This window comes from Pteronotus mesoamericanus, unplaced genomic scaffold (assembly GCF_021234165.1).
Source record: "Pteronotus mesoamericanus isolate MK-2021 breed Mesoamerican mustached bat unplaced genomic scaffold, CSHL_Meso_final contig_26, whole genome shotgun sequence".
Lineage (NCBI taxonomy): Eukaryota > Metazoa > Chordata > Mammalia > Chiroptera > Mormoopidae > Pteronotus > Pteronotus mesoamericanus.
The window spans coordinates 11,602,277-11,624,339 of NW_026555109.1; the positions used below are offsets into that span (position 1 = coordinate 11,602,277).

At 36.9% G+C, this 22,063-nt stretch overlaps 1 protein-coding gene across 2 annotated transcripts in view; it reads left to right on the plus strand.

Moving 5' to 3' along the window:
- The window catches only part of MYO16 (myosin XVI), a 590,664-nt gene that overhangs the window by 476,382 nt on the left and 92,219 nt on the right, over window positions 1-22,063 (plus strand). For both annotated transcript variants that reach the window (XM_054574388.1, XM_054574387.1), the window contains exon 28: window positions 13,063-13,165. In XM_054574388.1, the coding sequence (XP_054430363.1) occupies window positions 13,063-13,165 (103 nt within the window). The remainder of the gene's footprint in view (window positions 1-13,062; window positions 13,166-22,063) is intronic.

Here is a 22,063-nt window from a genome sequence, read left to right on the forward strand (position 1 = left end):
GTACATTTCAGCATGGCAGGGGTGCATCTTAATAGCTGGGAGGTGTTTAAATAAGAAAAGACAAAGAATCATGAAAGAACCCCTAATCTGTGAAAAACTGAAACTATATGCTGAAGATTGGGAGTCCCTGTTGAGCAAAACAGTGTGAAAAATTGACTAGACAGGTATATTTAAAAGACTATTGATCACAAAAATTGATGTGGTTTTATGGAGATAAGTTGGTTGAGATGAATAAAAGGACAAAACTTTAGAGATGTTAGGATATAAAATGATCAAGGCATGTTGATGAACCAGTTTAGACAGACTCCATGTATTCCAGGTAGGCATGTGGATAAATGGTAGATCCCATGGAGTAGGACCAAATGGGAGACTGTGTATGAGGTCGGAGTGGAATATGTTGGTCTTGAGGTGTGCCTGGTATATCCAAATTGTGCTGTCCAGGAGGCAAATCAGCATATTGTACGGAGTGAAAAAAAGTAATTATTGTGCTTTACACACAAAAAATTTAAAAATCATTACTTTATAAATGATAGTTATAGACTTGAGATATTTAAAGTTGCTCAAAAAGATTTTCCTGGGGAGCCAAGGAGCAAATGCTGAAAAAGCATTTACATTTAGTGGAAGGATGGAGGAAATTATGTTTATAAAGAAATCGTGAGACAGGTGACAAGGATAACATAAAGAGTGGGAGGGCAGCCAGGGAAATGACTAATTCGAGAAAGGATGAGTCAATGGTTTCATGTGCTACAGGAAAGATCAAGTTATGTGAAACAGAAAAGTGTGGTAGGAGGAAAAATCCCTGCAATAAAGTTATTGGGTTTGACATATAAATTGTTAACTGTTGTGACTATGATGTTTCAATAAAGTGGTGTGCACAAAAATAAAAACTGGATTGCAGAGTTTGGAGACTTTATTGGAATGAAGAAGTGAATTGATTATTACTCGAATGCTAACCCATTCTTGCTAATTCTCAATTACTACACTATACTGTGGTAAGTATAACTCTTAAAAAGGGAAAAGCCTGATGGTCATACAAATATATGTTGAATACATATCAAAGATTTTGTTCAGCTTTTTATGTAAAGAAATGAATATTGGAACAGTTCAAATGAAAATTTGATTTATAAAGACTTGGGTTCTCTATTGACAAAATTTAGTTTGTGCAGCCAAGACAAAGGTCATTTGCATTGCTTTGGACAGGAATTGTTTGCATTGTTATCAGTTTTCTGCAGCTCAAGTTTTATCCCTACAGAGCTGCAAAATAGCTTAGTCAAAAACAATCAAAGATCATACCTCTATAGAATTAGGTAATTCCCAAGGGCCCATTGGGAAATGCCCAGCATGCTATTGATAGGATACTCAAATGCAAGACTATTTGTTTGTCGACTGTTTCCTGTAACAAACAAAGTGTTGTACATGTGTTAATCTTAATGAATAACTATCAAAGTAATGTGAGAAGTATAAATGATAGGAACCGGAACATTTAAGTGGTGCTATGACAAAAGTGTGTTGTATATTAATGGACAGAGAATTTTGCATGTTACCCATTCCTTTAGGGTTCTAGATAATGCTAATTTTAATCATACTTTTTTTGAGTTAAAGCTTTCATTAGAGATATTAGTACCTAGCAGGGAGTGAATATACTTAAATTCCCAAGATAACTTAAATATCATGCATCTTTTATCATTTGGACCTATTTAGCTAATGTTTTCAAATAGTGAAAAAATACTTAAACAAATATTTAACGTGACTTAGGTGCATATTCATATGTTATTTTCATGCAAAATATAAATGTAGTTAATCCTAATTCTTAAAGTTCCCTCACTATTATCAAACATTGCCGTAACAGTGTTCAACAGTAGCATCATATCTGCACTTAGTATCTCATTGAAGAGAAATAGAAATTTTATTCTTTATAATAAATTTATTATTTTGATCATGTTCTTAAAAATATGCATATTTCTTATGTTTCTCCACTCAAGATGATATAACTCAGTCAACTAAAGTTAGAATTAACTACTACTAATGTTTAATAACTTACCATATGAATGTTTATTTCAGCTACAAGTATCAGTTGATTATATTTTAAAACTAATATTTTCCATGTGGTATATAATATATACAATATATTAAGCCTAAAAAATGAAGAAAATCTTCCATTTGCAACAATGTAAATGGACCTGAAGGACACTGTGCTAAATAGAATAAGCCAAACACACAAAGACAAATACTTTTGATTCCACTTATAATATGGAATCTAAAGTAGTCAAACTCTTAGAAGCAGAAAATTCAATGATGTTACCAGGGACTGAGGGGAGGGAGGAAAGGGGAAGCATCAGTCAAAGGGTACAAAGTTTCAGTTCTACAAGATGAGTAAGTCCTAGGGATCTACTGTACATCATAGTGCCTAGAATTAAGAATACCCTATTGTAATCTTAAATTTTTGCCGAAAGGATAGATCTTAAGTTTAAAAAAGGAATAAATAAAAATAAAATATGCAGGAGGAAATTTGGAGGTGTTAGATATATTTGTGGTGTTGCCTGTGGTGATGGTTTTACAGATGTATATTTATTTCCAAATCATCCAGTTGAATACATTAACCATGTATAGCTTTCTGTTTGTCAATCATACCGCAATAAAGTAGTCTTAAAAAATTACTAATTTCCAAGGTGTACAAACCTGATTAAGTTTAGATACCAAACCCTGCCTTACTTCCACCATTGTCACATACTTTCAAAAGTTAATATACAAAAGACTTTCACTACTATTGAAAGAGTGTGTCTAGTTTCAGTGCTAGACTGTTTCTTTGGAGAACATACATCATTCATAACTTCTTCATGATTTGCTAACCAACTGTAATGACAGTGATATTCTGAAAAACAGATTTATATAATACAAAGTAACTCATTTCAATATCCGAAACAGGGATAAACTTTTGGATTAATAAGATAACTGCATTAGCCACAAATCTCCATGAAACTTTTTAGCCATTTCCCAGGAGAATTGCCTACTCTGTGTAGTAGGGAGAGAGAGCACTTGGATAACAAATATTTCCAACAAATAAATTGGCCTGTCTTGGTTTCCTGTGTGTACTTAAACACAGGCGGTCAGACTGACCCTGGTGAATATTTGGTTAAGGAGCCAATAGCTTTAGGAATGGGATAATTTTATTTAAACCATAGAGCTTAAAGAGATCTTTTATTTAGGCTTCAACAACAAATGAACATCTGTTCTTTTCAGTGTAACTAAACAAGCTGTTCTTGTACCTGATAAATACAGGGTATGGCTCAACCAGTGAATTCTGCAAAATGTGGAGGATGAAAGCACATAGGTTTGAATGTATGCACTGAGTGCTCAGCATCCTCCTGGGTGTGTAGAAAGAGATCAGAAAACAGCAGGATTAGTTCCTTTGCCTGCAACCATTATTTCAGCTCCATGATGTATTCAGTCCCCCAAGAGGGGCACAGTTTTAAATGTTCCCTATGGTAGATGGCTCTGGAGTGTTATGCATGCATGGATGGGGTTTCTGTGTAGAAAAATATTCTAGGGCTATATTAAAACCAAGTACAAACCTGGCTAAAATAAATGTTTCATGCTGCAAAGGCTGCTCAGGAAATGAAACCCAGTATATATTTCATGCTGGGACATTTCTAATTTAGTGTTTCATTTTCATCCATTTATTGAATAGCTAGAATGTTGTTACATTGCACAATTAAAATGAAATGGTGGAACTGGCTTTTTTTAAGTAAGAGAATTTGAAAGCATTGTCATGTAAATTCTTAGCAGATGCTATGAATTCAATTTTTTTTTCTGTATTGTGGTACTGGCTAATCCCAGGAGCTGAGATATAATTTAGCAGTCTTTTTTATTCTTTAACTTCCATACTGTCTGGGAGGAGAGCCTCCTGGCTTAATTACATGAAGTATAGGAAGGAAGGAAGAAAGGAAGGAAGGAGGGAAGGAGGGAGGGAGAGAAGGAAAGAGGGGAGGAAGGAAGGAAGGAAGGAAGGAAGGAAGGAAGGAAAGAAGGAAGGAAGGAAGGAAGAAAGGAAGGAAGGAAGGAGGGAAGGAAGAAAGGAAGGAAGGAAGGAGGGAAGGAAGGAAGGAAGAAAGGAAGGAAGGAAGGAGGGAAGGAAGAAAGGAAGGAAGGAAGGAGGGAAGGAAGGAAGGAAGGAGGGAAGGAGGGAGGGAGAGAAAGAAAGAGGGAGGGAAGGAGGGAAGGAAGGAAGGAAGGAAGGAGGGAGTGAGGGAGGGAGGGAGGAAGGGAAGAATATTTTAGGATTTAGGCCACTTCTCCAGGTGATCTGCTTTGCCATGAACTTTGGAAGGTGACACTTTCAAGGATATGGCTTTGATGGAAGTGGACAGATTTCGGTTGTGGTCATTCATATCCACCACCTTCATTCACACATTTTGGCTAGTTAGGACCCACACAAAATGAGAGCTGTAAGATCATCCTAGGAATTTTCAGATTAAAGGTAACAGTAGCTACCAAGCCCTCTCAGCTGGTTCAATGATTAATCATTTCCCCTTTCTCCTACACATTAGCTCCTCTCTCTTCTCCTTGCCCTCTACAAGTAATGATGTAAAAGTCAGACACTGAGTCTCAATTTTGGGTTTTGTGTTTTAGAGTCTTAAAAGTTAATGTTTCTGATGGCATCAAAATAAAAATATAATAATGTTATTAAAATAGTAGTGAATAAACAAGAACAACCACCCACTGCAATGAGAGAGAAATAGGGAGAGGGATGGGATGGGAGGGGGAGAGAGAGAGAGAATATAATCTTGATTTGGAAAACTTGGAATTTCAGGTTTTTCCATTTCCTCTCATTAATATTTATACATTATTCTGTATGATGATTGCCTTTATCTTTTCAAGCACAAAAATAGAAGGTAAAAGTGTGTTTTTATTTTTCTGCCAAATTAACTTAGTTGAAGACATATTAGACTCAAAATTCAATAGCCTGGATTAAGATCCTAGAAACTAAAAACTAGAAACTAAATCTTTGAAATTATTTAACTTCTTTAAATATCATTCTGGGGTTGTTGTGAGAATTCAGTGATGATATGGAGTAGCCTATCATTATTTCAGCTCCATGATGTATTCAGTCCCCCAAGAGGGGCACAGTTTTAAATGTTCCCTATGGTAGATGGCTCTGGAGTGTTATGCATGCATGGATGGGGTTTCTGTGTAGAAAAATATTCTAGGGCTATGTTAAAACCAAGTACAAACCTGGATAAAATAAATGTTTCATGCTGCAAAGGCTGCTCAGGAAATGAAACCCAGTATATATTTCATGCTGGGCATTTTCAGATTTTCAGACCTGAAATTTATAAGTACTTTGTAAATCTTTGTTAATTTTCCTTTCTTTCTCTATTCTTTTCTCCTTTCTTTCCTCTGTCTCTCCCTCCCTTCTTTTTGTCCTGCCTACTCCAATCTCATCTCTAGAGAATGGCAGGTAGATGGTAGGGATGTCTCTAACCTTGCCAGCCACTGGGCCCTCAACTTAACCAGTGTGGGGTCATGGAGTGATATCAATGGGAAAGCTCTTCTTCCGTGCACCTCCTTCTATTCCCAAGACTCCACTCCTTGAGGGCTCTTGATCCAGGAAGAACTTGGGAATGTGAAATGTCACTGTCTTTGAATGGTATATCCATGTTTCTAAAGATAACAGAAGCCTAATCACCATAATTTGGAAAGAGAAGGGAAATCAGTTTTAATCAGATGCATAAGCAATAGGTCTAGGATTGTCAGAGTCATAATGTAAAGACTTATTTTTTTTCCCTCAGTAGAGTTACATGTTGATCCTGATGAGCAATGATAAGCTTACTCTTGGTCCCAGTAGGTGTACAAATAAACTGTAGAACAAATTCCAGGCCTGTATGATTCAGAAGGTGCAAAAGCCATTGCAAAGTGCATCTAATGTCCATGTCTGTCCTTGTGAATATAGAGGAAGAAGTCATGGGTAATGAAGAATGGAGATAGGTAAGTGCACTGGGCAGTGGGTCAGGCTGATGAGCTCTAGGGGGAGGGCACAACTGATGCAAAGAATATGGGAAATTCTAAAATGGTTTTATTAGCTTGGTGCAGAGGAACTCTGGGAAACTGGTAGACAACTGGAGAGAAAGATGGGCAGGTTCACATTATAAAGGCTCCATATGGTATGTAGAGCAGTATGGGCTTCATTATCTTGTGTGGACAGGGGAGGTTGTGTGATTGCAGAGCTAACCAACTTCAGGACAGACAGGTCAGGGGGCCAAAGCCTGAAATCATAGGTGGATTTTTAAACCCTGACAGTCATGAGAACAAGGAAAAGAATGTGCATACTTAGAGAACACAGAAGGTTTTTGGATGAACTAAACAATTTTTGACAAATTTATCTCTCCCACATCCTTTGCTTTAAAAAGTGGGAAATGTGCTTCTCCTTCATTGACAAGAAATTCTGCAAGCTCTCTCTCTCTCTGTATCTCACTTCTTCTTATCCTCCTTCCGTTGCATGTTGAAATAGTTTTTTATTTCTCTCTCAAGCCCACTTGTGCTCCTTTCTCTTCATACTTCTGTTTTCATGATGGATGTCAGTCCCGTTGCTAGGCAGCTGTTACGCTCAACCTACCACTCAGTATTCTGAATGCTGGAAATTAGCCCCAAATAGTGAGAAAATCACCTGCACTGTGTTTACCATGAGAGTATGAATATGAGGAGTGAAATAAACAACCCAGGCAAGTTTGTAGAGCCAGGGAAATGCACCCTTATTTAAGCGTAGCCACACCTCTATGTTCGTGGCATACATGGCATGTAGAGAAATCCCATTGAGCCCTGTGGGAAATGATCAAGAAAATGGTTAGATGAAACTGCATCCCTATCTCATTAGAGCTAAAAATTAATGAGCAAAATAATTTGGAGTAAAATGAAAATATACAAAAATAAACATGAATTGAATGTAGAATTTGTATGTTTCTACAAATGTTGCCTATAAGCATTGTCAGTTCTTCCTCACCTCTGAAAAACACACATTTAAAAAGCTTTGATTAATTTCTACTTCACCCTCAAGCTGTTGACCTTTATTTTTGTTTATGTCATGAACCACCAGAGCCCAGCACTTGTGCTTCTCCACCATCTGCTAATGTCTTGATGCCATAGGAATCTGGTTTATTCTGTGTCTCTGGCATTGTCTTGATTCCCCAGTCACCAAATCCAGCAGCTCCTTCTCAGTGTGGACACGCTTTAGCTCTCTGCAACATGTAGTGCTGCTGACCACGTTCCAAACTCTGCCTTCCCTGGGCCACCCTGAAATTGTGCAGCCCCAGTCCTGCCTTCCTGACCCATTCCTCCTTACTCTGCCCTATGGGATGACTTTCTCTACTAGTCCTCTAATATGGAGCTCCTGCAACATTTCATTTTCCTCTTTGTGTGGATTACCCTGTCCATCATGAAGGATGAGGAGGTTAATGGTTCTCCACAAACATTATTTTGTTGTTCCTTCAAATGAGGTAACTAAAATATGCACATGATAAGAAAATGCCAATAGGTCTTGAAATAAGAAAACCACATCTTTTCTGAGATATAATTTTGACCCCAAAATGTCATGCTTTATATTTGAGCGTATGCGGTGAAATTAGAACACATCTTGGCAACTTATGCATTGCATGGCAGAGATTCTTTCTTTTAATAGATGCTCAATAAATATTTCTTGAATAGAATTAAATTTTAGAGGTTCTAGGACTGAAACTTCCACAATAGAATTTTCTTTGTGAGTGAAGAGATGAAGTCAATACTCAGCAAATAAACTATTTCAAAGAAACTGCATCTGAGTTTTGAAGCATTAGCTTGATATACATAGCTTGCATTTTTTAAGGAAATATTTCTACTATTTCATGGCAGTTTTTTTAAAGTAGTGAGTTGAGTCACTAACATGTTTCAGTGGATTTCTATGATGGCTGCCTAAGCTCTTGTTTTTATCTCTAGGTCCACGAAGGATAGGATGTCTTCTTAAAACTAAAGGAAACAATCACTTTTGAAAAGAGAAATATTAATTCATCTTTTTCTTCACATTCTGCTTGACAGTTCTCAATTGTTATTAGCTTTTCTGTGCTTCAACTGCAATCTATCCCTCTCAACAACCTGAAAATAAATACAACCTATGATGCGGTCTTTTCACTTATAATTTTATAAAGTATCCTGATGTCTGTTATTTTAATGTCATCATACTCCCAATACTGTGAATTTATTAAAGAAAATTTTCATACTTGAATCCTTGATGTAGAGAAAGTACTTCATGAATAGCGTACATGTTAAAGAATTTTTCAGTAACTGTGATAGGACTTGTCATGAATCCCCCTTGTGTCCATATTGGAAATTTAGGATGTAGAATGACAAGAAGTTGGAAGTCCTCAGAGACACATTCACAAGAGAAGTGAGACAATTAGTGCATCTAACACAGCTTTCAGTTTCAACCCCAAGGGAGAACCAAGTATTCAGCACCATAATGAAAGTAGACTCAGTTTTCTAAATGGTCAATACCATACTAGTCAGTCAGGCAGAAGGTCATGACAGGGAAGAAACTGTCCCAGTTGAGTAACTGTCAACCAGGAAGGGATTAAATCTGGTTCTGGAGTGTTGGCTGAATGAGCCCCAATGAGCCACAGGACCCCTCTTCTGCACAAGGAACTAGATATCCCTCATCTCAAGCCAGGATGAGACAAGAGTGGGTTTTCTAGAAGAGTTAACATTTATTTCTTAGTCAGTTGATTTATTTTAGACACAGGGCAGATGTCAGCCTGAACACAGAGGTTTTCAGTGGATTGTGGTACCTTCATCTCAGACAAAGGAGGCTTGGAGGGTGTGAGGAATGAGAGCGGAGACATTCCTTCCTGTGAGCACACCTGTGCTTAGGACCTATGTAGTGCTCCAGGATCATTATTACCATCTGGCCTTAAGATTGAATTTTCTGTGAGATCGTGTTTTAGCCTGGTGAGAGACCAGTGACACCACCTATAGATGACACTCATATTCCAAAAGACAAGGTGATTTTAATTATACTAAAATACAGTACCTTACCCTGTCTAAGATGACGTTTTTGTCTTTTTAGTTGAAATGTTAGAGTTATACCATTTTAGGTGTCAAAAGAACAATATAAAATGAGAAGAAAAAGGTACCAAGAATATGAATTTTGTTCTGACTCTTTAATACTCTATTCAGATACTTGAATTATGCAAATTCAATTCTTGGTGATAATTAACAAAGTTCCAGAATAAGACAATTAGAGGAGAATAAAAAGATAATTTGAGTGATTTCATTTCATTGTGTAACTCTGGCTAAATGGTAGAAATGCATTGATTTTCCTGAGTGCTTGAATGAGTCTGTATTTCATCATGAATTCTAGTTTACTGTTATAGAAGAGGCCCGTCACTCAAAGGTCAGAGAGCAACAAATTGTCTCTGCATGTTTTATGTACTAATGGTTACTGTTGGGCTCTACCTTTTGAGTTTTTCATGCTCAGTCTCTCCTTTTTCCTTTCTAGAACCATCTGGTACTGGGGACTTGTTAGTTTCTACCTAGACTGTAGCAATGGTGTTGGAGAGATTGTATCTGGAGTTAGATTGCCCTGGGTTCAAATTTCAGCTCAGACACTTTTACAATCCATGTAAGTGTTCTAGGGCTGCCCTAACAAACTACCACAAACGAAATAGCTTAAAAAGATAGAATCTTATTCTCTCATAATACTAACGGCTGGAAGTCCAAATTCAGTGTGACAGCAGGCCAATGCCCCTTTGAGACTCTGGGACGAATCCTTCTTCATCTCTTGTAGCTTCTCGTTGTGGCCTGAAATCCTTGATATCCTTGCCCTGCAGCTGCATAACTCCAAACTCTGCTTCTATCTTCACACATCATTTTCCTCTTCTCATAAGTACATAATCATATTGGGTAAGGATCCACCCTTAATGACCTCAACTTAACTGGATTACATCTGCAAAAACCCAAATTCCAAGTAAGGTCACATTCACTTATCTGTGGGTGGGGACACAATTCAGCCCATACACCATCTATGTGAACTTGAGCAAATAACTTAATTTCTGTGATCTATCTGAGGAAGATTAATATGCATACCTCCTACAGCTATGAGGAGTGTGTGAAATAACATATGAAAAGCCCCTTGTATTCCCTTCAACGCTCAAGAAGTGTTACTTCCCATCCCCCAAACCCCCAGCTCAATTTCTTGGCCTTCCATCATTTATTTGTACTTGCTCCATATAAAAGCAATCTAGCAGACACCATGGGAGTCACAAAGATGACCACACGCCCTAGGGAAGGTCACACACTTTGGGGACAGACAGGAATTAAACTAATGTTTGTAATACAATGTAGAATTTGTGTCGCATCCTGAGAAGCACGTGTACACACACATGCAGCATTGAGAGAGGGGAGAATTACTTGCTAAGTGGTTTGCTGAAGGCCTCATAGCAAATTTGCTACACAGTTGGAACTTGAAGCTATATTCAGATCCCCAACCCGATTTCTTTCCTATTCTAACACATTGTACAATTATATTGTTTGTCATCCTTGAACCATTCAAACACTGTGAAACAAAATCCATGTTTGTTCACTAATAAACTGATGTCATACACTGGCATCTTTTGGGGACACCCATAAACTTTTAGGATCCTACTGCCCTCTGCCCAATTTGCTCCTGTGTCCAAACCCTCCACACACACACAATATTCCATTAGAACCATTTGCTCTGACTCTTCTGCCCTTGAAATACATCTTTCTCTTTTACAGCAATCACAATATGGAGATATATATATATATAAAATCTACCAACTTCAGTGTCTGCTGGGTAGGAAATCACATTCTTGCCTATTAATTTTTAAAAAATTACTGAATACTTCTGTCATCCACAGATCATTTCAGTCCATTCAGTGTGATCTAAATGATGAGCTGGATTTTTATATCCTTGCCGCTGGCACTACAATTTCATGTTCAGTCTCTGTTACTTGCTGTTTTTACTCCCTCCTGTACCCTGAATTTGACAGACAAGCAAAAATCTATACATAAGAAGGAAAGGTTGTTGCTGATATTGATATACTTATTTTGTCTGAGTCAAGGTTAGGGAGATTATGACAATTCTCAATCCAAGGCACATAATATATAGACAGTCACTGATTTATTATGCTTTGACTTAAAATTCCCGACTTTAGGATGGTGCCACAGCAATGCACATTCAGTAGAAACCAAACATCAGATTTTGAATTTGATCTTTTCCCTGGCTTTCGGTATGCCCACTACTCTCTCGTGATGCTGGGCAGTGGCAATAAGCCTCAGTTCCCAGTCAGCCACATGATCACAAGGGTAAACAACCCATACTCTACAATGTATTCATTGTGTTAGATGATTTGCCCAACTGTAGGCTGGGTAAGTTTTCTTTTTTATTTAGTCCCACAACTTCCTTTTTATTTTTATTTTGTTTTATTAGTTGTCCCAATTTTCCTCCATTGCTCTCCCCTTTCCCCCACTGTCAATCCCCACTCTTTTGTCCATGTTCTGAGCACATTTCAGGTAGGCTGGTGTAAGCTATGATGTTTGCTAGGTTAGGTGTATTAAATACATTTTCAACTTCACCTATTTTCCATTTATGATGGGTTTATTGGAATATAACCTCATTGTAAGTGGAAGAACATCTGTGCTGAGTTTTCAGTGACAACGCTGAATATAAGACAACGTAGGATATAAGAAAGGAAATAAATGTCTCCTACTAAAAAATAAAATAGGTATATTTTCGCAGTGTGTATAATAGCCAGACCCACAGGACTGCAGCACTGGCTCCCATCCGGTGTACCTCGTGTACCTACAGCACATTTGCAGAAATAAAGAAATGTGTGTAAACCCGCTGTGGCTGTCAGTGGGATATGTCCAATGCTCTCAGTGCTTGGTCAGAGGGAGAGTGTTAAAAAAGATGTGTAGGCAATGTACTCCCTTCCTTCATTGCCCTAAGGACACAAAAAAACTTATTTTAGAAGATGCCAAAATTACTGCAGCAAACTTTAGATGAAATGCTAAGATATTCTACAGAACATAACGCAAAACTAGGTGATTTCACTTTTAGCAGTGAGTTCCCTTAGCAGGCCAACATGAGAATCATAAGCACAGTTAAACTGGTTGCAATTATACAGATCTTTACTTGTTTCTTCTGTCTGTCCTCCTTCTCCTCCACTTCCTCCTTCTCTTCCTTATTTCCTCCTCTTCCTCCTCCTTTTCTTTCTCCTCTTCTCTCTCCTTCTCCTTTTCTACCTCTTTCTTTTCCTTCTCCCCTCTTCCTTCTCCTCCTCTTCCCCTCCCTGTTTCTCTTCCTCCTCCTTCTTCTAATGTACTTTTACTTATATGTCAGGTTCAATACCATAAGTGCAAAGAAATATTTTACATAGATTTTTTAATTGGTTGATGTAATTTTGAAAGGAATTTTTAAATAAATGCATAGAAAACTATTTTGGCCAGGGAATGAAAGATAATAATTTAAAGGTACTTTCCAAGACAAAATAAAATGTCCTTCTGGAAGATTTAAAACATTCAGTTATCTAATATATGGGGGGAAAGCTAGTCTGATTCTCACTTAACTAATAATTCTTAGTGTTTTGATATTCTTTTATTATAGATTCTAATTATGTTGAGATATACTCTCAAACAGGAATAAAAAATGCTGAAGTTTCTTAAAGGTGTATATTTTAAAGGTCATTCTAAATATTTAAGTGAAAGCTAACACATTAATTTTCTTTCTCTTCAAAGTTTCTTTTGCTACATGGTTTGCATCACTCTATGATAGTGTTAAACATAGATTAAGGGATTAAAACTATGTTTGATTCATTTAAAAATCATTTTCCATGCAAAAGATGTGTTGTTTCACAGTTGCCTGTTAAAGGCATAATGGATGGAGTATGTGGGGACACGTGGAATCAAGTGTAACAGGGAAAAATGTAAGAAATAGTGTAACAAAGACAACTCTGTTGCCTATAATCATTGGCTTGATGACTTCAGTCACTGCCTTCATGTCCCTGCTGCTTTTCACAGGTATAAGCCATTGGCGGAGACACTCCCCTGTGAGAAGAAGAAACTGTCTGCTGAGGAAAAATGCCGACTTGTTCTCCAGCAGTGTAAATTACAAGGCTGGCAGGTCAGTGACCTACAGGCTACTAACATACCAGTTATGATTTTAAATAAGTGAGCTGAGTCATTGTGGGGAGCCACTGGAGTCTCACTGGCAAAAACAAATTGCTTTGATGTGTTTGGCCAGGCGAGACACTAAATGTATTCCCTGGAAGCACATCAGTCTTTCTGCTTCCCGCGTTCCGCGGCACGCGGCAGACACACAGGGTGGGAGCCAGCAGACCCCTGCACTGCGCTGAGAAGGAGTTTGTGAAGCCCCACTCAGTGTGTCCACATTGCAGATTTAAATGTCAGCAAAGCTTTGGGAAGGATCTGAAAGGCAGCAGAAGCCAGAGGAAGCAAAATGTGAGGAGAGAGCATTGATTTCGTTGGCTTTCAGCTGGGACCGTGCAGTGTTCTTTAGACCCAGCTTCCCTTGGCTCCTCAAGTCATGTGTAGGCTTTTTTTTTTTTCCTGTTTCTCACCTACCACACACTGAAAATGTCACTGTCTTTCAACCTCATTTAATGGCAAAATCTTCATAATTGGAAACATTTAATTAAGCCCTGTGGTCCTTTTGGTTGGCAGAACCCAGGGACCTGTTGTAGGAATAGCTGGACTCTCAGAAGGAGGAAGTAACATGAAACAGAATAACACAGGAAATACTCCCCAGAGACAGTAGGACACTGTGGATTTTATTTATTACCTTAAACGATGTGAATATGCCACATTACTAGGGTGAAGAAGAGGAGATTTGCAAGAGTTAAGAAGGTACTATAAAAACAAGAATGGGAAACAAAGTTCAAGGTGCCAGGAATTATTGGGCGTTTCTAGCTATAAAACAATGTAAGTGCTTCAGTGGCAGAGTACATGCTGGTTAATAGCTTTGGCAAAATGTAACAATTAGTAGGAAGCAGATATAAATCTCATTTTTAAAAATGATAGGTAGAGAAGGAAACTCCTGGCCATTTCTACTATATTGAGCATTTTTCTTTTAAATAGTAAGTGGATGATGAATTAAAAAAAATGATAGGGAGAGTTTCCACAAGTGAAAATACATGGTAATCAATGAGGCCCCAAACAAGCCCTTCACTTCAGAAATGACATGAACAGGAGGCTCAGAATTGCTGAGTGTGTCTGAAAGTGGCCCAATGTAGGCAAACAGCTAGAGGCTTCTGACTTGACACCAGCATACTCATTCCTCTATGACAAAGAACTAAGAACCTAGAATTGTAGCACTGATGAGTAATGATTTAATTGGTTTGTGCCACCCAAATTTCTTTCTTTGCTATCTTTTTCCCCCCAAATTTCTTTCTTTTTAAAAAACTAATAATGGAGTTGAACTTTAAGTAACAGTCTGAAATAGGAGCCTTACACGGTCTGTAGTTGTCACGGATGCACATCCCATCAAAAAGTTAGACTAAGAAAGGAAGAGGAAGGAAAAATTACTAACAGAATAATGTAACTCTATAGCCAGTGAGACTATAGAGTAATTAGTCATTCTACAGTCACTGAGAGCCACGTATAGAATTATTTCTCAAGCTTATAGGTTAACAAGTCATTTCAACTGAATCATTGCTGGAAATTTTAAGTATTTGGATAGTAGTGGTTCATGAATAAATAAGACTAAGATATCCTTGTGTATTTTACTTTAAAGGATTCTCACAGATGAGAATAATTTGAAAAAATAATATTGGGAAAGAAGGTTGAGTTGTAGGGAAAAGGTGAAAGAGTCTAGCATAATTTTTCCACTAAGAAAGTGATCAAAATACCTGACTAGCCATCAGCTCTCTGAGGAGAGAGGGAGGGAGAGAGAGAGAGAGAAACATTGATGTGAAAAACATGTGCCCCAACTGGATATGGAACACAATAACCTCGGTATATGCCTTGACTGGAAATTGAACCCCCAACCTTTTTGTGTACAGTATGATGTTTCAACCCACTAAGCCAACAGGCAAGGGCTAAGAATTTTTTTAAAATTTATTTTTGACCTAGAAAGTCAGATTTCTCAGTTTGAAAAACAAAGCATTTGTTGAAATGTATTGATAGTTGCAGGGAGAGTTACTATCACTCTCTCCTGGGTGGTTAATCCAGACAAGGATAAATAGGAGCTGTTTGAAGCAACTCTTAGATCCTAATGGATGGTTATTGTATCTGTGGCATTATTCCCAAATTGCTAAGAGTTACAGTGTATGTTTCTATAAAGCAGGCAGTGTTCATCCTTTGGCTCTGAATGGCTAGCATAAGTTGTTATTCTTTTCCATATATTTAAAAGCAATGGCAGAAGATAGAAGAGATCACAGTTATCTTTTGTTGTGTGAACCTATACAGGATATTAGCCAGAAATTCTATTCTCTTTACTAAAACTGTGATTCTTGTATTATTGTTCTTGATGATCTTAAGTGATTTCTTCATTTCTCCTTGACATTAATCAGACTCTGTTCAGTAAAGTCTCTGAATCCGGGGTGTCCAAACTTTTGGCGTCTCTAGGCCACACTGGAAGAAGAGTTATCTTGGGCCACACATTAAATACATAAACACTAAGGAAAACTGATGAGCAAAAAAAGGTTTTAAGTAAATTTATGATTTTGTGTTGGGCCACAGGTTGGACACCCCTGTGGCATTGGTATAGGATTCTAAATCCATAGTTCTCACACTTTTGTACGTTGTAGCAATTGCATAAGTGGTGGTGGACACCAGCATTTCCTTGTGTCAGGTGAAGATAGAGACATTTTACTTTCAGTGCTATTGTGTTTGTTTACCCATTATGTGTGCCATTTATTCTTTGCATAGTTGTGGCTTTAGAGCCAGTATGTGAGTTAATGGGACTTTTGAAGTATTTCATAAATAATGATTTCTTTCTTCTACAAAAGACACTATTCAGAGTTTTTTTTCCCCTTTATTTAATTTAAGCCTAATAACATCTTTATGTAGAAAAAAGGAAAGTAGGTAGCGTGAGCAGTAATGCCCTCATTTTAAATATGAGGGACTAGAATCTTAGAAATCAGCATACTGATCAAAATATTAAGTGTAGTTAATATTTAGTTTCAGTGGAAAGGCCACTTTGCTGACACCGGCATCTAGGCCTTGCCATATTCTGTTCTTTCCACTGCATTTAACTCGATCTATATCTTTAAATGTAACCATCTAAAGTCCTTTTATTCAGGTTACAGATCTTGAAAGACATAGACCATGCATCACAATTTGAGCTTTGATCAAAGGCCCTTACATATTCCTGTATCAGTCTAAGCGGATTGTTTCTTGTAGTTAGTGTCTTTTTTTTTTTAATGTTTATAATTCACTTGATAGATGAAGGGGAAAAAAGCTGGCTGCTTCCTGTTGCAGGCCAGTTCTGATCAGAATCGTTCTTAACCAAACTGTTAGCCAAATGACCCCTAAATAGCACAGCACTCTTAGACTCTAGTTTCTAACTGTATCTTGGAAAGAAAAAAGGAGAGAAAGAAAAGGAAGAGAAGATGGAGAAAGAGGAGAATAACTAGAACCAAATGAAGTGTTTGATTTTATAAAGTGTTTAATATCAATTCTAGTCCTGAGAGTTGAGACTTAGGTGCTCTTCAGGCCGCCCACAGGAAATTCCACGGTTGAGGGAAGATTCTCTGGCGGTGCTGGTTGACAGGTGAGTCAAGATAATGCTGTTACAAATCACTGCTTGAGCAAAGACAGTTTGAGAACAGTCTTAATTAAACTGTTTTGGTAAATCCATCTATTTTGTAGTATGCTAGGCTTTGCTTACTACCATATTTTAATTTCCACCTTCCCCCAACTCCCTTCAGCATTTGCTCTCTCTTCTTTGCTCTATTCTTGTTCCTTAGATTGCACACCTTCTACAAAATTGTTGATTGTCTCTAGTACTAGCATGAATGGTGCATCAGAAAGGATTTTTATCTAGATTTACTGCTGTATGTCCAACATAGAGGACAGAGAATGATATAGAGTAGATATCTGTGCATATGTGCTGGGCCAATAAATGAGTCTTTGTTAATAAAAAATTTTACTAAACCATACTATAAGTTTCACATGGATATGTACACATACTGGAATTTTTTTAAATCTATACTAATTCACAACAAAAACCTAATATTGGCAATATTTAGGAAATCATTTTGAGATGATAGTTAAATGGATTTTGGCTTATATTCATGTTTAGTAAATACATGTATTCATGTATTTCTTCTGTAATTAAAAAGTATTTTTAAAATTTGTAACTGTTACTTAAATATAATTTAGTAGAATATTGTATAGGCTCATTAATTTTTTCAGTATTTGTGAGAAACTATAAATCACACTGACTGTGTTTTGCTCTAAAGCATTTTACTTTCAAATAGTAGTTACCTTTTGTATATTGTACAGCATTAGCTCTTACTTCTCAAAAGAATCTTTAGGCATCTTTACACAATTTGACTGATAACCACAAATTTTGACAAAGTTGCTGATGTTACTATTACAATAACAAACTCAACATTGCTGCTTTAACGTAAGGTGATTCTATTTTGAAGAAAAGTGAAGGAAAGTCAGGATGTATTGGTGGCTGGAAAGAGTCCTACTTGGTGGTGTTTTCTTGTTCATGTTTATGAAAAAACTTATTTTTTTAAAAATATGGTGCACTAGGCAGAGCTTTGTCCTTATTTCAAGACAAAATTTAAATTGTTAAAAAAGGAATGGAAGGTTCTTGAAATAAACTGAGTTGACTCTACATGACTAACTTCCAGTATTGTTGTCTGTCTCACCAGTTATATTTTTCTTTATGAAACAAAGAATCAGTGGATTACTTCATTTGTGGGAAAAGTTTTTAAATAGTTTTAACTAGAATTTAAATAGTTTTTAAATAGAATTAAGTCATTGTTTGAAAACAAGTAAAATTAAGCCATTAGTTATGAACTTTCTGCTGTTTTTTAAAAAATTATTCAGGTATTTTATTTATCTTAATATATATATTACTTCAGTCTTTAGGATAACTGAAAACAGTGCCAGCATCCAGAACTATGTACATTTAATCAAACACTGCCTTGATTTCTTCAAGCCATAGAAAAGTGACTGGCAGGCACTTAGGGCCATGTGGAACATGCTTGTTTTGCCATGTTATATCATTTATGTAAAGTGAAAACTTTTGAAACTAATTCTAAGTAGAAAAATAAATGGTATAATCTGATTTTCACACATTTTATATGAATCAACTGGTTATAGGATGATTTCTTCTGTGTAGTTATTTGAATGCTATATTCATTTTAAAGCCATCTGGAGGGATGACGAATGGGGAAACAAATCTGTCAGAGTCAGTTCACGCAATGCCAGGGGTGCTGCTTCAGAACACAGACACTTGCAGAGCTCAGGGAAAGTCAGGATTGGGGAACAGGCTGGCTCCCCAGTTTAGGAGAGCCTTCACAGCCATGCATGCCATTGTCGTTTCAAACAGATTTCTAAAACTTCGGAGTGGGGATGCTTTGTAGACAAAGAAGAGTATCTTGTGTGGTCACTATGAAGCAGGTGCTCATGATATCTGCTACAGGAATTGTGGGTGGAGAAATTTAGACTATAACCTTAGAGAATCTTACATATCCTCTAACATTTTAAGGATGAGGAGTCGGACATAGGAAGATTTTGGTAACTCGTTCAAGATTATGCACTCTCAGATAATGAGAAGCTAAATTAGAACTTCATCTTCATTTCAACTAACTATCACTATCATGACAATGATACTTTCATGTGTGTGTGTGTGTGTCTGTGAGAGAGACACAGACTGAAAGAAATAACAAAAGGTGCTCTCAAAAAACAAGCCCCAATTTTTAGTGAAATCTATTTTTATCTACTTGTATTTGTCCGCTAACAAAAAATTACAACAATTACCTCTGATCATTGTGGCTCAGTTGGTTGGGTGTCATCCTTCAAAGTGAAAGGTCATCAGTTTGATTTCTGGTCAGGGCACGTGACTGAGTTGTGGATTCGGTCCCTGACTGGGGTGCATGCAAGAGGCAACTGATCGATGTTTCTCTCTCACATCAATGTTTCTCTCTTTTTCTTTCCCCCTCACTTCCACTGCCTCTAAAAATAAATAAATAAAATATTTTCAAATTATAATAATTAATTTATTATTCTAATGTAATTTTCAAGGAAGAGCCTAGATTTCATTGTGTCTCTGTAAAATAAAGGGTCTTTGAAGGATTCATTCTTGTAGATCTGAGAACTGCAAGATTAACATTTTCCCATACCATTAAATAAAATCAGTTGGATGAAAGATTTATTATTTCATTAATCTAAAATAATACAGTAGAGAAAAGATAATAAAAGTAAGAGCAAGAAGCTGTTAAAGTTTTAAGCGCCCTCCACTTTTTTTTACATATTCTAAGACAAGACAATTGTATTAGGGCCCCTGGCTCTTATTAGTACAATAAATTAATGGTTTATAACCTTTGTTTTATTACTCAAGGAGCACTTCATAAATCAACTGTAAGTACAAGATAGAAAATAGCCTATAAAATTATTCTCTCATATTCCTTCTCTTTCTCTGGAATTATTAATGTTGCAAATAATAGACTTTAGGGATCTAAGAGTATCCCTTGGTACCATATACATTATAACTGGGAATCCCTATATATGCACACACATTTATTTTCTTTTTTTCTCTTGTAATAAACACTTACTTACACATATATATGAACACATTTTGTTATAAGTGTTCATTTTTTATAAAAAACTTGGAAAACAAAAAAATTAAAGAAGAAAATACAGATCATAGTTGAGAATTGATCTATATAGAGATGATTGCACCTAATGTTTTGTGGGTATTGTCAGATTTTAAAATAATATAACAGATGATTGATTCTTGGTCAGTGTGTCTCTTTCCTTTTTCAGTCTGAACTTTATGTGGACAAGTAGCACAGCTCCTTTTTTCTTATATACTTTTACACTGTGTGTGTGTGTGTGTGTGTGCATTTTACTATTATATCCCTCTCATGGTCAGGCACAGAATAGACACTCAGCCAATATTTGTTGAGTGAATAAATGAATGAGCCTCCTAATTATTATCACATTTTCTCTTTCGAAATATAGGTATTCACATCAAGCTTTGCTGACATGTGTGATAGTTTCTCCTTTACAGTAATTTTATACTTTTCTTCTCAATTTCATTACACAAAAGGCTTCATATGCCTGGCACTTAATAATCACCAAGTAAAACTGGCTGTGCCTATTCCTAATCCAACTTTTGTCTCTTAGAAATCAGTCTAATTTTCTCTAACTCCAGGTTGAATGATTGTTTGAATCAACAAGCATTTATCAAGTACCATTTATATCCCTGATGTTCCACAAGGCAATGTAATACAATGGTAAGAGTGACATGTCCTTTTTCCACAGGGCTTACAGTCAAGTGCGGTGGGGGTAGAACCATGAACAGTAAATTAATAAATAATTACAAGTTAGGATTTATGCTGGAATGAAACCAGTAAGAACACTGTGAAAGCAAATCAAAGTTGTCACTGTTTATGCATGGCAGTAGTCAGGAATGGCATTTCCAAGAGAAACCTATGTAGACTGAGATCTGAAGGCTAAGAAGGATCCTGTGAATGGACAGGGCAGGACAGCGGGGTCTGGGGGCAGGACCAGTGTGTGCCAAGACCCTGAAAGAGAAGAATGGCTGGGGCACTGGGAACTGGTGAGATGAAGAGACACAATGCTCTATAGCAGTGTTTCTCAACGTTTATTTTTTTCATTATTGCCCCACTAAAAACAAAAATTAATGAGAAAATTACCGAAGAATTTAGTGCTGGATCAGGGGAGGGGGGCAGGAATCTTACCTATTATGAAGATTTGTGGCCTTTTAACAATCAATTTTCCTCATCAATATATGTCATTTAGCAACTACCAAAAAATGGTGGTTCTGTCTAAACCATATCCAATTTCATTTCTTACTTACTTTTCCCCAATTCCGCATTTATTTAGTCCTTCAATAAGCATTTGTTAAGCACCTATTGTATGCCACAAATCTTGTAATAGCTAAGGTTCTGGTTTTTTTCCAATTGAGAACCACTTTTACCCTCTGGGGGCAGAATCACCATCTTGAGAGTAGATGCCTGGAGGCAAGCAGGGGCCAGAGCCAGTGGAACCTTATATGAGTCAAAGCACTATATTCTATTTTCAATTCAACATGAAGCCATCAATAAGCTTTAAAGAGTGTGGTAACATGATCTGATTTATGCTTTAAACATGAAAAGAATGTATTGTTAGAGAATAGAGCTAGGAAACCAGTTAACACACTAATATACTAGCCTATACAAGATCAGGTGCTGCTTCACAGGACAAAGAGGGTGGGTGAGTCAGAGAAGCGTCAAGAGATATCCTCCCAGGAGCCTTAAATAAATAGACCTATTAAATTGTGTTGAGTTGAAGAGTGGAATCTCCTTTAAAACCAAAATATTAACTTCAGTCAGGAATATAATCAAACTCTTATTAACAAGTGTGAATTTCCTGCACAAAATATGTGGAGCTCTAAATGATGGAAAAAACCTGGCCCTTTAAAAGTTGAAAGCAGAAGACAATTCACAAAAATAAATGTAAATGAGTCTCAAAGCAAACATGAACATATCACAGAATGAATTTGTGGAAAATTAGGAAAGCTATGTGAGTATATTTTAATATCTAAAAATACTCTTAAGAATGAACAACGTAAGATCAGATGCCCAGGATGGAGTGCCATGAGTATTCATATTTTTAAGATTAAAGCAAACATCGAAATACATAGATGGCAGTGACTTAGCCGTTGCTGGTGGTAGAAGGGCTCCCAACCTACATCTCTGCACGCCCCAGTGAGTACAGTGGGCTGCGATTATGCTGCTGTTAATCATTTATAACATACACATTCCATGGGGCATGTAATTATTATTGACATTATGGAGACCATTTTGTTAAGAAG